The sequence below is a fragment of the Sander lucioperca genome, chromosome 20 (genome assembly GCF_008315115.2).
Source record: "Sander lucioperca isolate FBNREF2018 chromosome 20, SLUC_FBN_1.2, whole genome shotgun sequence".
NCBI classification, from domain to species: domain Eukaryota; kingdom Metazoa; phylum Chordata; class Actinopteri; order Perciformes; family Percidae; genus Sander; species Sander lucioperca.
In genome coordinates, this window is record NC_050192.1 from 27,148,280 (window position 1) to 27,165,093 (window position 16,814).

Genomic DNA, 16,814 nt, shown 5'->3' on the forward strand with positions numbered 1-16,814 from the left:
ATTGGAATAAAGGCAAATTACCCAATAATCTATTGCTGGGATTTACCAGGAATCATTGTGTTGTTGTTGTTTTTATTTTTTTGCCCATAAAGAGACTCTGCAGGAATGTTGGCTGCAGCACACGGGTGCAGGCAGCTGGTCCGGAGTGAGTGTAATCAGATTGATAAACCTGTGTTCATTCATTCTGAGCAGCTGCTGGTGTCTGGAGATTAGGCTTGATGCTGCTTCCTACAACAGGACAGGAAATCATTTTTTGAACAAGAAACCCAATGATATTACAGTGATCTTTAGTGACCACCAAAACATGTATGTGTAATAAAAAAGAAATTATAGCCTGGTAAACAGATTGCCATTTAGTTTTTATTTCATTATTCAGACTGATTGTATTCAGGTTGGCTGTTTTTCAATGGTGGAACAAGTAGCCTATTCAAAAGTAGCAAAACAGTAATGTCAAAACACATTAAATGTAAATGTCCTGAATTCAAAATATTACTAAGTTATTAGTTAAGTTGTTGTGCCCAACCTGATACCTCCATCACAACCATTGTAGATCTTTAATATTGCCACCATGCTGCTTCCTCTTAAGGACATTTACCCTGTCACCTCCATGCTGACCCTGACCCTGAGCCCCAAACCCCCCCTGCAGTGATGAAACCGAGACTCCACTCTATGTGAGGCCCGTGGACCTACCTAGCTACCCCCCACTTCACCAGTTTTGAAGGCTGACGTGCTGAAATGCTTCAGTCTAATGAAATGCTGTCTGCAGCCTGTTTGAGGTCGAATGTCGAGCCAGAATCCTCCTCCCCACCCCCACGCTCCTTCTTCATGAAAGATAAAACATGGACAGATTTCCTTTTCTGTCTGTGCCTTTTCTGTGCCGAAGCAGCAGAAGTAAAATACTTATTTAATTGTAGTTCAGTACCAACACCAACACATTTTATATTATAACCACTTTTAGAGCCATTAGCTGTAAAGTGTTTCTTAGTATTCTTTTGAATACTAATAAGAAAAGGATACTTTTATTAAGTGGCCATTCATGACCCCTAGTGAGCAAATGATATGATGTAGTGAAAAGAAGTATTGGTGTAGGCCTACATGTTTACACCATGACTTTAGGTTCAAGACAGCTGTTTCTTTCCTGAGACAGATTTCGATACCTAAACTCACGGTATCTGCATAGCAATACCAATCTGCTACCAGTGCTCACTTTCTCTCACGTTTAAAATCTGTATAATGCTTCCTCACTGTATAGAATTCATTGAGGGATCATTCTTATGTAAATCAATAAGAAGCTGTAACTATAGCCCGTAACGTCTTAGGTGGAAATGTTTATACACTATCAATCTTTTTAGATTTGTGCATATTTAAATGATATTGTTCTAGACCAGAGGTTTCCAAACTGTGAGGCTTCCCAGGGAGGCACAGGATAGTTGAAGGGGCGAAACGCAGAGGAAGAGACGTGAGGCAAAGACACAACGTGAGGTGAATTGCTGCAAATTGAGTCAAATAAGAGACTCCGCTCTCTTAGTCATAGCTCAGTCACATCTTAACACACAGACATGATACACATATTTTTATATTGTGACTTCCACTTCCTAAGGATATCATTATCTCTGGTGGCCATCATGACTAAATGGCCATACATCTGCTATCATAGACGAAAAACCACCTTCAGTATCAAAATAATCCAGTGGTAGTTGTCTGTACATGTATGGCTACATTACAAATAGGAGCTGCTAATCGCTAATGGTGCAAATTTGTCAAAATGTAAACAAATATAGTCTAAGAATCAGGGCTCAAAGTGTAGCCCATAGCTAACTAACTCACTCCATAGCATAATTATACTTCCTGTTTACATATCTTAAATGATGGGAACTGTAGTTCCAGAACTTAGGTTTTCAAAGTGTCTGATGTTAAAAACTCATTGAGTCCTCTAGGAGGAGTTTCATGTATGCATGTTATCTATTAGCCCATACATAACTGTATGTATGCGGGTGAGTTTTTGTCTATGTTGTGCATGTATGACGTGTGGACACTGTACATACACACATGAAGGGGTGCGTGTGTATGCATATGTGCTCATGTGTATCCATTGTCATTTTTCTGTGCACTGCAGGGAAGTAGCCAGAGCAGTGAAATTCAATGCTTCTTAATGAAAATAAAGTTGAACTTGAACTTGAAAACCACTGTTGTAGACAGTTTATGAAATGTAGTTTTTTATGCACCAGGGAGGAAATGTAAACTCTGTAATTCCTCATCTGCTCTCCATCTGCCTATTGCCGGTTTATGCAGTCAACACAGACATTTTAATAGACTTAAAGCAGTTACACACCGGGCCGATAATCGGCCGTTGGACAGTCTGGCGAGGTCAGTGACTCGAGTCTGTTCGGTGTGTTCCGTACCGTCGTCTGTTGGAGGAGCTGTCGGCCTTCATTTTCGCCGACCTGACGTGCTCAGTCGGAGACAGGGCAGTCGGGACTCACCCGGAAATGGCAAGCGGGATGACCGTGACTAAGCCTCTCAAAATCTGACGAAAATCAAAATCGACAAACTGACCTTTGTCGATCTGAAATGAAGACAGATTCAGCAACTGCATGGCCTATTTCTCGCTTAAAATGTTTTCAGAAACACGTTTCGGTGAACTATTTTAGTACAATATGAGATCATAATCTGAATCAGTCGCCAGTAATGGCTGTTCGAAAAATCCAAAATCCGGAAGCAGCAGCCAGATCCATGTGATGCGTTTGTCCAATCAGCTGCCGGTTTTCATTTTTTGGGCGACAATACAGATTAGCGCCGCCTGCTGTTATGGAGACATATTACGTCTCGTCACTTTGGTGTGTTCCGAGGCACTTTTTTGACCAACTCGGAGAGACTGATCAGTCCAACTGCCTTTTCTGTCGGCCGTCTGGTTGGTATGTAACTGCCTTTAAAGGCTGCTCATTCTGATAGATTGCACGATTGTAGCTCCTACCTTCCTGTCTACTTTTGAAATGAGTGAGCAATGAATAGTGTTTACTGCCTTGGCTCAGGTCCTCCTTTGGACAGTATCTTGGCCAACAGAGCCGACTCTGGCCACACTCTCTGGGCCCATATGATTAGACATTTTTATTTATGGTCGGGTTGCAGTTCCACTCCAGCTGTAAATCAGCCACTATATGGGCAGCTCCCAAGATCTGCACCTCATATAGTCGCCCCCCTGCTTGCCTGAACTCAGGCTTTGGCCATGGACCCACCTCGTGCTGATGGATGTGTCAGTTGTTTGATGGATGACGCCATTCTGACACCACCGCATGCTGGCCCAGACTCTGAGTGTGTTTTCACACTCAGCTTGTGCTGCAGAGGAAAATTGAGAGTTGGTGAAATGCACTATCATGGCAGTTTGGCACGGCACAAATGCCTGCAAAATTATTTTGCATTGCACAGATGTGGTGTGCAGTATCCTCAGTTTTACCATGAAATTGTGTTACGTTGCTATTTTTTCCTAATGAATACACTTTTTTTATATTCTATGACTTTGAGCAATCTACAATCCAGAAAGTCTTTTTATTGTGAATTATAGAGCAAGATTGTAAAACAACTAAAATACATTGTGTGTTTGTGTAGAAGTCATCAGTCAGTTTGATGTCATATCTTAGAATAATCATCTTCTCACTAATCAGAAACATTGCTTTTTCTATAAAAATGTGACCTGTGAACTTTCAGGTTGTTACCTGAATCCGGGTCAGTTTAATTCTAACGTGTGCTGTAGTTCAATCTCGTGGTTTCCCAGAACCCTAAAGAGGAGTATGAATGCCTCCCTGAAACCAGCCGAAGCTCCTATCTGTCTTTGTTTTGATGTCAGTAGTTTACAGTTTGTGCTTATCTTCATGCAGGAAGTAAGGCTGACATTCTCTCATGATGCTGATGATAATTCTACTTCTCAGAGAATTTGTCCTTTCAGTAATGTTGATCGCCACTTACAAGATCAGCATCTGGGGCAAAAACTCTTGATTCGGACGTCTCTAGAGGACAGCTTGTATCAAGTTGCCTAATTAGGGTAGGCACAGAGAGAACAGAGAGAACAGAGAAAGGCACAGAGAATGAAACAAGATACCATCATGTGCTTTGGTTTTCTTGGAAACTACAAACTTAGTTGTTTTCAGTTTATTTGCAGTGGGGTTTGGTAGAGAATACAAATTCCAGGTATTTGAATTAGATGGATTAGAATTGTCAGGAAGTGTGCGATTGTTTTACAAGGAAAATGTTCAAATTATTAACAAACTTTCAAGCTCTTGGAAATAGGCTAAACACTTTAGATTGATTTTCTTTGGTTACTGCTAATATATGCCACGTATATAAACATTGAAACAGATAAATCCCAGTAATTAGCTTCAGAAATAACAAAGCTCTTGGCTTGGCTTTGTATATACTGCTGATTAATCCAGTGTCACAACAGCTGTTGTGAGTAAGTTCATTATAGTGTGTGTGGTAGGCGGGAGACTTTCTCATTAACCTAAATTGGCTGTTGGTCCTCCCAGGGCACAACCTCAATAACAACACAATAGCTTGTCACCATTTTACATAAACATGTTGAGCAGTTAATCAACATAGATTTCCAACAATTTAACTTTGAGGAGTTCAATGGCATTTTTGTGAGACACTATAAAATGCCTGATCTCTAAGAGAAAAGCCACCAGGGGGCTTTGGATAAAGAGGGCAATCTCATGGATTGGTGCTACTGGGATGCAAGCTGGGACTTGATCAACCCCAGCTGGGGGAGGGGGTAAGATGTTGAAAGTCCCGAAACCCCCTGATGACCCCAGGCACATCACTGATGATGCTTCCCAGCGCATCCTAGAGATGTTTCTTACAACCATGGTGTGGAATTGGTTCATTGGCGGGGGGGGGTTATTTAAAAAAGGGGCTCCATTTTTGATCTGTCTTAAAAGCTGACTTCCCCTTTAATTTAAAAAAAGAAAACTGTACAGTAAAATCACATGAAATTTGACATTAGCTCATCCTGAACAGGAGTCCATTGGAACTTTCCACTAACCTTTTAAGGATTTTTTTTAATGAAAATTCTAATATGAGGAAATTATGTTATTATTATTGTAATATAATTTTAGATGACTTTCCCTTTAAATCTACCAAAAGGCTGTACAGTAAAACCATATGAATCTTTGGAAATGTCAGCTAACCTATGGAGGAAATGTTTTTATGACCGGTCAAAGATGGTTCCTTCTTCGTCCTTTTTGGCTGCGCCAAGCCCACGTACCGTAATGCCCCAAATAGACAAGCATCAAAATCCAAACTGGCGGCTGGGCTCCCTTGACCGCAGGCGAGGGGCACCGCCACGTAGCTGCCGAGCCTCAAAGCCCCGGGAAGATGCTTCCAGACAGGAAATGACACTAACTCAAAGTTTAGTGTATGAAAATGATGTGAGTCATAGGTTATGGCTGTCACAGTCACCAGATCTATGGAATATCTTGTTAGACAGACATCAAAACACCAAATGAGGAAATGTGTGTTGTTCCTCCCTGCAGTAGAGTTCAGAGACTTGGAGAAACTACGACACAAAGCACTGAAGCTATTCTGGAGGATCGTGGAACAGCACCTTACTAAGGCACTTTATGTTGGAATTGTCCAATAATTTGTTACCCATCTTTATTTGCAGCAAGCATACAGTATGACGAGTATACGAGTAAACAAACTGATAAATAATAATGTTTGTAACCATCACTGAAATAGCTGCCAGTGATGACTCAGCTGCTCAGCAGCAGTCTGGCACCTGCAGTAGAAAGATGATGTTCTCTTTGATCTTTTCTTCTCAATATTCAATATTTTTCCATGACAACATGTATTCATAGGCTACTACAACAATTTGTACAGTACACAGACTGGGGTGGAGTATTTGTTACCTTATTTTTTTTAAGCTATCTATATCTAAATATATAGGGACAGTCCATTGAGATATATATATCAACATGTTCTAATTCTTAGCTGAATAAATGGCAAAAGGTGCCCTTCAGATATAAAAAAAGAGGAAAAAGCTGTTGTTGCTATCTCTTCTTTCCCTGCTACTAAGAAGAAACTGGGTCAGAATTGTGCTGCGAGTGATGTTTAAACATTATGTAATATGTCATGGCATTTTATCCTGCAAAAGCACTCTTCATCTTTTCAGACGCAGAGAGAGCTCGCTGTGTTTACGGCAGTGTTTCCTGTAGGAGTTTTTGTGGCTAGTAATTACTTTACTTAGTCTGTCTCTGGGTTGATTCTAATTCATTCTTAACAGACTATACTAAACTGGTATAGGTGGGATGCAATGGAGAGAATGTACTGTATGTGCAAGTGTGGAAATGAATATGGAAATAAGAATCTGGAGCACACAGAAAGGAGCTCAGGGAGCTATTGTGACTGACCAGCACTAGCATGTTCCCGGCTGGCTAGCATGTTGGTGGTTATCTTGTCAGCTACAGTTGTTCACTAATTAGCCTAACGAGCACCAATGTCACCAATGGTTTGCAAGGTGGCAAACTGAAGCAAAGGGGGATCAACATGGTTGTAAATTATGATGATGAAAGCACAGATATTGGAAATAAAATTGCTATTTGTACATGTTAAATAAACCAAATAGTGGGTCGCGAATTTAGCTTCTCTCAAAATGAAAAGAAAACACGACTGGTTGTGCACCTTTACTGCCCTCTCTTTTGCTTTATGTTCCTGCTTCAGACAGAACTTGCAATATTTTTAGTTGAGAGCATCTCCTCCACTGTCCTTGTATGTCAATGTCATTGTCATGACAGCACAGCAGGCTGCTGGCTTTGGTCTGAAAGCCAGAGAAAAGGCAGACAGCTGAATGTGGCCTTTTTCTAAAATAGCAGCTTTTCAGTCTTCCCCCTGAAGCAGAACTGAACAACCACACTACACCGGGAGATTATGATGACACTGTTCTGTTGTCGTCGTTTTTTACCTTTGTTAATTCAGGGATGGTTGTCTGACATACATGCAGTGCTACACAAACTCAACTCATTTTCACCTCAAAGTTGCTCAAACCAAATATGAATATAAATGCTGTGACACTGTTATAAGATAAATAGAGAGATAGCTTTATTATCTGTCCCAAAGCAGTGACAGAAATTTTCCTTCGGCGGGCTCACTAAAAACAGACATTTAAAACAAGCACACATTTGAAAACATGCAAAACAGCAGCTTTGCAGTGTCTATTTTATGTTGTTCAGCGTGGTTATTGCAGAGGGGATGAAAGCTGTTTTGTAATGTGCGAGTGGAACTTTTGTACCGTCTGCCTGATGGAAAGAGTGGTTGAGGGGGTGAAAGAGGGGGTTTGAGGTGAACCAGTGATCCAACTGCAGTGATTAATTCATTTAATTAATTAGGTTTTGTCCTTCATGGTAGAACAGACTCATTGGAAACTAAATGTGTGAGTCTATTTTCTTTAAATCATATCATCAGACTTCATCTAAATCAAACACAGCAGGCTGCTCACCATCCTGTATTGCAGCAATACATGCCATGTGTTTGCTTTATGAATAAAGCTATTATTATTATGTCCAGCCTAATTTTCTGTATTTTCAGTTGTTGACATCACTTCTGAGTCGGACAATCATACATGCACATCTGTGACCTCGTTCACTAACATCCTGGTGCCTCAACTCCTGGTTTTTGGTTTACATGAAAACTGGCTCACACTACCTGCAGGTAGTCTAACTGCTGTCTGACAGAATAATGTGGTTGCACTGGGCAGCTCATAAGAGTACACGTGTGGGACTGGGAATGGAAATTCTTGTCGGTTTTGTTAAAACAAACATCACGATTGTCAGCTGTCATCTTTCCCAGTGCCTGCTGTGTGAGTGCTATTTTACCTGTCACAGCCTTGGAAAAGCCTTTTTAACATGACTGTGGAGTACTGGTGATATTATTTTAACATTTGAATATATTTTTCTCTTACATGTTCACTATACACATTCCAGAAAAGATCATAATCATACATTTATTTATTAATAAAGTAATCTCCCAGGTCCGCTCCTGTGCTTCATATCATAAGTATTGTTACATCTGATCATGTTCTCTGTAGCTGATGCTGTCTCTCTCTGGTATCTCTTGTATAAAGAGATATCAGTGTTTCAATGCAACTCTGCTGTCTGATGAGAGTTATATAACATAAATGGAGGAGCAAAAGGCTTTTTTCTTCAACCCAAACTCTCCTTCATTGTCTTGCCTAACAGTTTGGGATGCCTTAAAAGTGTATTTAACAGGTGGGATTATATTCTCTGTGGCAAATAAAAAAAAAAAAGATAAATAACACTAATGACTTGTATCAAAAGCGACTGGAGCTCAAAACTGCTTCTCCTCATTCGATCAGTTGTCTGGGAGGTTAAGCCTGCTCACTTCTGTTGATATTTACAGACCCGACTGCTGTCTCAAATATCCTGCTGTTCCTGTTCCATGCTGTCGTCAGTTGGAGGAGCCGTCGGCGTTCATTTTGGCCAATTTGACTTATTGAAACCCAGTGGGCAGTCGGACTCCTTGACCAATCTGATTGGTGGAGTGCTAGCCGTTGACTAGCGAATCAGTGCACGAGAGCTGACAACGCCAGCATCTTCTTATTACTAGCCATCGTATTTTCTTCCGTTCAGCGAGTAATGACAACAACGATCCTTCTTGACTACTATCAACACTCTCTGATGAAACAATGACTGACGACAGCGTGCTCTCTGTTTACTAGGTCTAGATAGATGTTCCGTCATTTCCGGTTTTCATATTTTTTGGCGACAATACAGATTAGCGCCGCCTGCTGTTATGGAGACGTATTACGTCTCGCGCACGCGCAGAACGTACGCTCAAGTCGCCGTCGCTTCGGTGTGTTCCGAGGTACTTTTTTGACCAACTCGGGGAGGCAGTCAGTCCGACTGCCTTTTCTGCCGACGTCGGGTGGGTGTGTCAGAGCCTTTAGAGCTCCGGGTGCCCAGAGACGGCGACAATAGGTTTGTCCTCCATTTCTGATTCTCTGTGCCGTCAGGAGAATCTCAACGCCGTTGAATGAGTCAAACTTGAACCAGAAAGAAACCCTTTGATTGGCCTGTCATGCATTTAGATCTGCTGTGCCCCCTCCACCCCTACTGTTGAGTCACCCACCAGCCTCCACAGCTTGATTGATCAATGTATAGTTAAGAGTGCTTTTCAAATGCTAATATAGGCCTGCCACATGCAGTGATCCAACAGTAAAACTCCTCTCAGGCTGCTTGTCATAATTTATATTTTTTATAAGTGACACTTTAAGATTATTCATAGCCCTTCTGACAGTCTCCTCCCCACTCCTACACGCTCATCTGCATAATTAATCAGTACTAATCATCTGGTCAGGCTTTCATAAAGAGCATCCCAGCCGGGTTCACACGTCAGTCTGTCAGTCAAGGAAATTGGCAATAGTTGCCACGAGTTTATCGTTTTCAAATTGAAATTGCGATTTGAAAGAATGCGATTAGTTAATTGTGAAGACAGCGATTAATCAAATGTGAAATATTTAGTTGAATGTTTGGTGTAACTTTTCATTGTTATATTTACTTTTTTTTTTACAAGATAAATGCTGGAATAATGTTACATATCACAGATTGTTTACAGAAATGTCCTTTTTTCAGTGGATTTTTAATTTATTTTTTTATTACTTTATTTAACATGATCGTAGAAGGTGCAATATGTGGCTAAAAAATAATCACAAATCAAATCGTAATCAAAATATCTGGCCGGAAAATTGCAATTAGATTTTTTCCCCCAAATCTTTCAGCCCTAGTTTATCTCTTGTTGAACCAAACAGAGAATGTGATCTGACTTGTTTTGGGATTAGACTCACTGTGATCATGGATGGCAGCATTATCATACAGTTTGGCAAAAGCAGAAGATTGTTGATTTGGATCCCTGGGCTATTTTGGATGAACTATCTAGGAATCCTTCCAGCCACACACGTCTGTAACCGCCATGACCCCGTGACTGTAGGTCAGTGTTTTGCCACCCTTGAGGGAGCGGCCAAACTGTAACTGTGCTTTCCCACTACGGGAGAATGAGCTGAGCCAAGATTAAATTAGAAAACCACTCTGTTGATGCCTCTCCACAAAGCCATGTTGATTGACCTCTGACGTTCAGTGACAATTTCTAAATCCGTTTGCCTTATTGTTGTAAGCAGCTCTTCGTATTGTGTATCCTCTCAGACAGTGGCTCTAAGGTTCCTAGCCAATCAGAACTTAGCTTTTTGTTTCCCCCTTCCCGATTAACCAATCAGCGGCGTTGTCTTTCTCCTACTGATCTGTCTGTGGTTGTGTTTGGTCTGACTGGATTAGTACAATCCGTCGTAGTTCCAGGTATGACTGTGACGTCAGTTTTTCACGCTATCCACTGCAGCCGTATGGATTGCCAGCGCGTGCTAATTAGGATCTTGTTAAATGGACAGTTCCACAGAGCCAAATGTCCTCCTGAGGATGGAGAGATTAGGACTATTCTGCGATGTGTTGTTTGAGTCTGAGGGATGATTGTGAACGCGAGCGTGGTTACTGCTTCACTGCTGCCGATGTGTTGCTTGCAGGACAGAGGATGGCCATGTTGGGCAAACATTATTAGTTTGTGGCCAGCTGTTAAGTGTTTCCGTGGTCTGCTTAGCAGCAACAGGTGGAGGTGTATGTGGGGCCAGAGCTCAACATCTGGCCAATGAGAGCTCCTATTGCTGATCTGTGGGTTGGACTTTTTAGATGGCAATATGCTAACACCTCTTTTAAATGAAAGATATAAAAAACTGTCTCAATTAAATTTGGTACGGGCACTTATGGTGCAGAGAGGATGAATCTTAATGACTTTTGTGATCCCTTGACTTTTCCTTCTACACCACCAGCAGGTCAAAATGTTCCCTTATCCTGTGAGATATCAGATGGATGGACATTAATGGTTCATAGATGATGTATCCTCTGACTTTTCCTCTAGTGTCACCATGAAGTTGACATATGTGGATTTGAGTGAAATAGATTCTAATGAAATTTTGTACACAAAGTTGGGTGCTTCTCAGGAGGAATTGTAATAACTTGTGTGTGTGTGTGTATATATGTATATATGTATATATATATATATATAATTAAAGTAAAGTACACATTAAAGTAAAATGTTGACCATTATACTTGCTGCTGTAAACATCAGCAGCATATGATCATTGTCCTTGTGAGGATGTTGCCATGTTAGTCAGTGTTTAGCTCAAAGAACCACTGTGCCAAAGTCCTGCCTCACAGAGCCGCTTGCTGTGGACTTTTAGCTTGTTTAATAATAATTCAGTAATAATAATGAAAATAGTAATCAGTTGCAGTACTAAATTGAACACTATCGGTTTAGGTCAGCTCCCATCTGAAAAAGAGAGACATGGCTAACCGTTATTATTTTAGTGGTGTTTTAGTTATGGATGAATGCAACAGTAAATGTCAGATCCGATGACACATAAGCATTTGCTCTTGCAAGCTAGTACAGTGTGTGTGTGTGTGTGTGTGTGTGTGTGTGTGTGTGTGTGTGTGTGTGTGTGCGCGCGCGCGCGTGTAGTGTGTTTGTAGTGTGGCAATGTCCGTTCATTCAATCCTCTTGTATTACCCAATCCCCCATCATTATCTCTGCCATTGTCCCGATCTGTTGCCAGTTTTGTGTCAAGTGGTGTCCTCTGTTAACATTTTGGTTAAACTAATGTCTGTTTTTTTCTTTTGTTCTTGTCTCTTGTCTCCTCCTCTTTTTTTTTTATTTTTATTTTTTATTTTTTTGTCCCCCTGTGTGGCTGCGGCTTCTCCTGCTGCTCCTGCTGATGCTGCCCACTATCGTCCATCCTGCTGCACGCAAACCTACCACTGCCAACATCTGGTCAACAACACATGATGGACGCCCCTCTCCCCTTCCTCTCCTTTAATCTTTATCCAAAATCTCTGACACACTTTTTCAATCCATCTCACTCTCTGTTTCCTATGTCTCTGTGTTGCTCTCCTATTACTTTTTTCCCCCTCCTTTTTCTGTCTCTCCACCCTTTCCCCCTGCTAGCACCATGCAGAGTTGAGAGAGCACCATGCCACCTCCGGTAAGCCAGTCCCCTTTCAGAGGAAGGGCTAAGGGTAGTGCACACAGTCAGGTGAAGGGTCAGAGCTGGTATTTTTGGGGTAGATGGAACATAAGGGAGTGTGTGTGTGTGTGTGTGTGTGTGTGTGTTTCAAGTAGGGGCAAAAAGCTAATATTAATGCACCCATTTTCTGCAATCTTCTCTGACAAATGTTCTCTTAAATGTGTTTATTTTCCATGGTATTGTGTACTTAAACTGTTATTAATAGTTCTTTTGATTGCTCCTCCAGCACCTTAGTTTATTCAGCAAAGGTCCAGCCTCATTACTAAACCATTAACTGCAGTTTGTCATGGAGGAGCATTTGCATGCAGTCTCTTTGACATTAATTTAGCTCGGGGCTTTTTTGTACTTAGAGATTTTTCAAGTTGTATAAGCTGTCTGTAGAGCCACTGCCTCCTTAAAGGTGCAATATGTAATACTGACAGCTAGTGTTTAAAATAGTTACTGCAGTACAAATTCAAAATACTGGAGAGAGTCGTTTCCCCCACCCCCTCTTCTCCAGACTCAAAGTTCACGGAGGTTGCTGATACCGGAGCATCCACAACAATGTTGCTAGACGCTTGTCTCACATAGCCAGACATTACTCCACAGCACAGTAGAGTAGCTACCGTTAGATGCTGTCTATATTGACAGTAATAAAAGCCCGTGCTTACACGGAGCTCTGTACCCAACTGACAGGCACACTTTTTCAGCTTAGAATTACAGTAGGAACCGCTAAAAACCCCACAACCTCGCTGTCCTCTCCACACGCCAGACAGACACACTTCCTCAACTTAGAATTACGATGGGAACCGCTTAAAATACCACTACCTTGCCATCCTCTCCATCCAACGGAACACACTTTATTGGCTTAGAATTACAGCAACAATCGCTTCCCGATTTACAGCCCCCCTCTCTTGGCTTCAAATAACTCACCGTTGTCGGCTACGGCCACTGAACAGGCTACATGTTGTTAACAGCCGCGGCCCGCCTGACTAGTCCTCCGGTAACGTTAGCAGGGTTAGCATGGCGGTGTTAGCCAGGACCAGTCGGGATCACTTCACTGGCTGTGTCTCAATTGTTTTTGCGAGTAACCAACTCAGGTACTCTAGCTATATAATTCAATGTGAGTAGCTACACGAATGTTGAAATGACATAAAATGCCCGTCCCTTGTAGCCGTGATAAATTAGCCTGAAGCTAATGCTTACCTGTTCAGGAGGAAATTAGCCAACTCTGCGTCCTTTTGGGCTCTAAGCTGTCTCCATCTTTCAAATACATCTCCAATATTTACCAGGGGTTTGTTCTGTCTCTGGTCACGCAACTGTTAGAAACATGCAGTTTTTTTATGTCAGGTAGAATCTATCTCTATTGATCCTATTAGTTTGTTTGCTGCTTTCATGGCTGTACTAACGTTACAGCTGTAGCGTGCTGGGTTTACGTGTTTACTGATATATCTGGCAACCCTGCCTGGCTGTCAAACTGGGCAGTTGAAAGCAACACACAGGCCAAAACACAAACAGAAATTCCGTCACGGAACGGAAATTTCAAAAGGAGAAAATACCGGCATTAGCATTGTTGTCAGAAAAGATAGAATTTCAACTTAGCATGTTTCCTTAATATCTGATGACAAATTGTGGTAATTTTTGGATTTATTACAGTAAATATATTACATATTGGACCTTTAAATATCACAGAGTACCTACTCTTGAGTGTTTTTGCCACTTGATTTCTCACTGCTGTTGTGGAGATTCAAACCATTAAACTCTACTGTGACATGAGTGAGCTAGCAGTGTAATTTGGGAAAGTGTGTCACCATGCGTGCTTCTCTCTCCATGGTTCTTTCTCGACTTACTGTCCTCTTTTCTACTGTCACCTTTCTGGTGTCGGTTGGGAAAGTGTGTCAGCATGTGTTCAGGGTTTACCCATACCTACGAGACCACACATCCATACACAGCTGCTTTTTCAGCCACTGACGCCCCTGAATTATGATCTGGATGATGTAGTATCTTTGTTACCATATGTGTTTGTGTATATGCATACCAGGGTTTAGAAGCTTACTCATTTGCTACATTGAAAAGAAAATCACATCCCCCTTACGGAATTTTTAATTGAACTCACAATTAAAATGACTTTTCAGTAAGAACTACTTTGATGATGATGTGTGTACTATAATAATCCTTAGTGAAAAGATTGTGGAGTAGCTCAGCTAATGTGGCAAAAATATAAATTATGCAAATGCGAACTCGACCAAACCTGATGAGTAAAAGAGACCAAGCCTAAACATCGAAAAGCCCAGGATCACTATGTCTTGTTCGAAAACATTATTGTACCAATATCTAGTGGTACCTAATGAATAGTGTAAAGAAACAACAACATCCACTTCAGTTTATATCTTGACTGAAAGGAAGTTGTTTGCCAACCCCTCACCTGAAGAGGGACTCCAAACTCATACTGACTAACTGATTCGCTCTAATCAAAATAAATCAATAGGCCTGAAAAACAATAAAAACCAATAGCTCCCGCTATCGTAGCTTACAAGCAAGCTTCAAAATGAAGTGATATTTTGGCTAGAGCAACCTAGTATTAGCCCCACATAATACTGAATCCATCTTCACTTGTGGGAAAATACTCTATTTCTCAACCCAAGAAGTTCCATGTCAAAATAATTCCCAAATTTCCTCTCAGCTCATTGTTGATGTTTTCGTACTCAAGCTGTGTTGAGTTTTACATCAATACTGTTAGGAGCCACCATATAACAAAATCAGGGAGTGTCTCCTTAAACAAAGATAAAACTTGTGTTCTAATTTGATACATACATTTTTGTCCTCTGCCAAACCAAATGAGCTCCCAGGAATAGCATGCCTGCTTGTTTCATTAGCACCAGGTAAACAAGGTGGAGTGATAAGAGACAAGCACACATATTGAGCTTATCATCACTCATGGAACACCTCTTTTTCCAATTATAAGACATGGATGAAAAAAAAAAAAAAAAAAAAAAACGTTATATAAGTTATCAAACTGTGTTATGAAACAGAAAGCTGCATCTAGCAGATGCTCCACAAGAGGGCTGTCTGTAGATGTTTTCTGATCTGAAGTAAGATGGTAACATGTCTGATCTTTCCTCTCATGTCCTTCCTTTTCCTCTCTCACCTCCCTTCCTTGCTGCGTCCGTGGCTCCTACTCTCTGCTTGTAGCTGCCGTAGTGTGCGGGGATGACACCGTCCTTCTGACCCCAGTCAGGATGAGCCAGCGCCAGGCGAAGGAGCGGGACAAGGAGAAGGAGAAAGAGAAGGAGGCAGGCCTCCAAACGCCCAACAGGGAGCACGTTGCTACCCCCTCTACCCTCAGCCCGGGGGTCAGCTACACACACGGTAAGATACACACTTCCTCTGCACTCCACTGTTTACGGCAAGTAGGCAAGGTTTCAAATTTCCGACTTGTCTTGTTTATAGGTCAGCTTTGGTTTGTTCAGTATCAAATTGAGATGAAAATATACTCATATCTTACACCTTTATCTTTTTATGACGTCATATAATACATGATCTTATTAACTCTGCTTGTTGTGATCTGCACTCACACCACATTCTAATTCAGGAAGATGGAAAAAGCATATTTAAGAGAAACAAACAAAGTTGTATTGCAAAAACAGCTACTGGAAATTCAGAAATTGTGGCCCAGGTCTTTATTTACTTCAAGTACAAAGAAAACTAGCCTTGTTCATTTTTCCAGACAGACCTATATTTCTAATTTCCCTGTTTTGTAAGTATATTTTAAAAAGCAAAAGTCCAGTTCCTCTGCAGCGATTGTCCTGATAAAACACATGAATATGAATGGTCAGAGCGGCCGTCTCATAACAGAAAGGTCACAGACTGGATCAGTGCAGCAGCAGCAGCAGCCACGTAGCCCCTGGACACAGCTAAGCCACTAAACTCCCCCCTGCTCACTGAATCTACCATGCTCCAGATAAAAACACTAGCTACATGCCTGAAATGAAGACATACTGTGTCAATGACCCAAACACACACCTGCTGATGCATCCTGACCTTGGTTTATGTTTTCCTAGATTGAAGACAACACTCCCAATTTAAAGCATACGGGTGACTGTGGACGTTTCTAGCCGCAGGACAAGCTGTCTGTGTTATGTTTAGCTTGTACCTTTCCCAGACAATCCTAGTGGAGAAACAGTGACTCATGCTCACTTGAAGAGTGCTTCTTCTCCAGTTTGTTTACTGATGCACAGCCACAAACCTGCAGGGTGATCAGGTTTACATCCTCTCTCTTTGTGCTGCTTTTGTAATTCTGCGATATTGAATGTTTAATATGCAGTAGATCACATAGGATTGGATGGGATTATAAATCAGCAGGTGTACTTGTGGTAAACCCCGGACTAGGTTAGCTGATTGTCAGACTCTTGCTGTTGCTCTTTAAATACTGCTGAAGTACAAAATGACCGCTGTTGTTTCAAGAGGTCACCCGAATCTGGCTGTATGGTCGGACATCGTCTTGTTTTGCTTTATTGACACTCACTGTGGTCTAGTGATAGTCATACTACTGGGGATCCCTAGACCACCGATTAGGAACAAATCAAATAGAGGATGCATAAGCGCAAACAAACTCAAGGGTAGATTTGGCTAGGGTCTTACATCACCCCTCACACTGCTTGGACCTTGTTCTTGTGTTATAGCGCCCTCTTGTGGATTGTGTGCT

At 41.5% G+C, this 16,814-nt stretch overlaps 1 protein-coding gene across 12 annotated transcripts in view; it reads left to right on the forward strand.

Annotated features, from left to right (window-relative positions):
* Positions 1–16,814, forward strand: part of osbpl8 (oxysterol binding protein-like 8) — a 94,657-nt gene that overhangs the window by 32,028 nt on the left and 45,815 nt on the right. For 8 of the 12 annotated variants that reach the window (XM_035996068.1, XM_035996067.1, XM_035996071.1 and 5 more), the window contains 2 exons: positions 12,052–12,088; positions 15,302–15,478. In XM_035996068.1, the coding sequence (XP_035851961.1) occupies positions 12,052–12,088; positions 15,302–15,478 (214 nt within the window). The remainder of the gene's footprint in view (positions 1–12,051; positions 12,089–15,301; positions 15,479–16,814) is intronic. The other 4 variants (XM_035996076.1, XM_035996077.1, XM_035996079.1 and 1 more) reach the window with 1 other exon arrangement.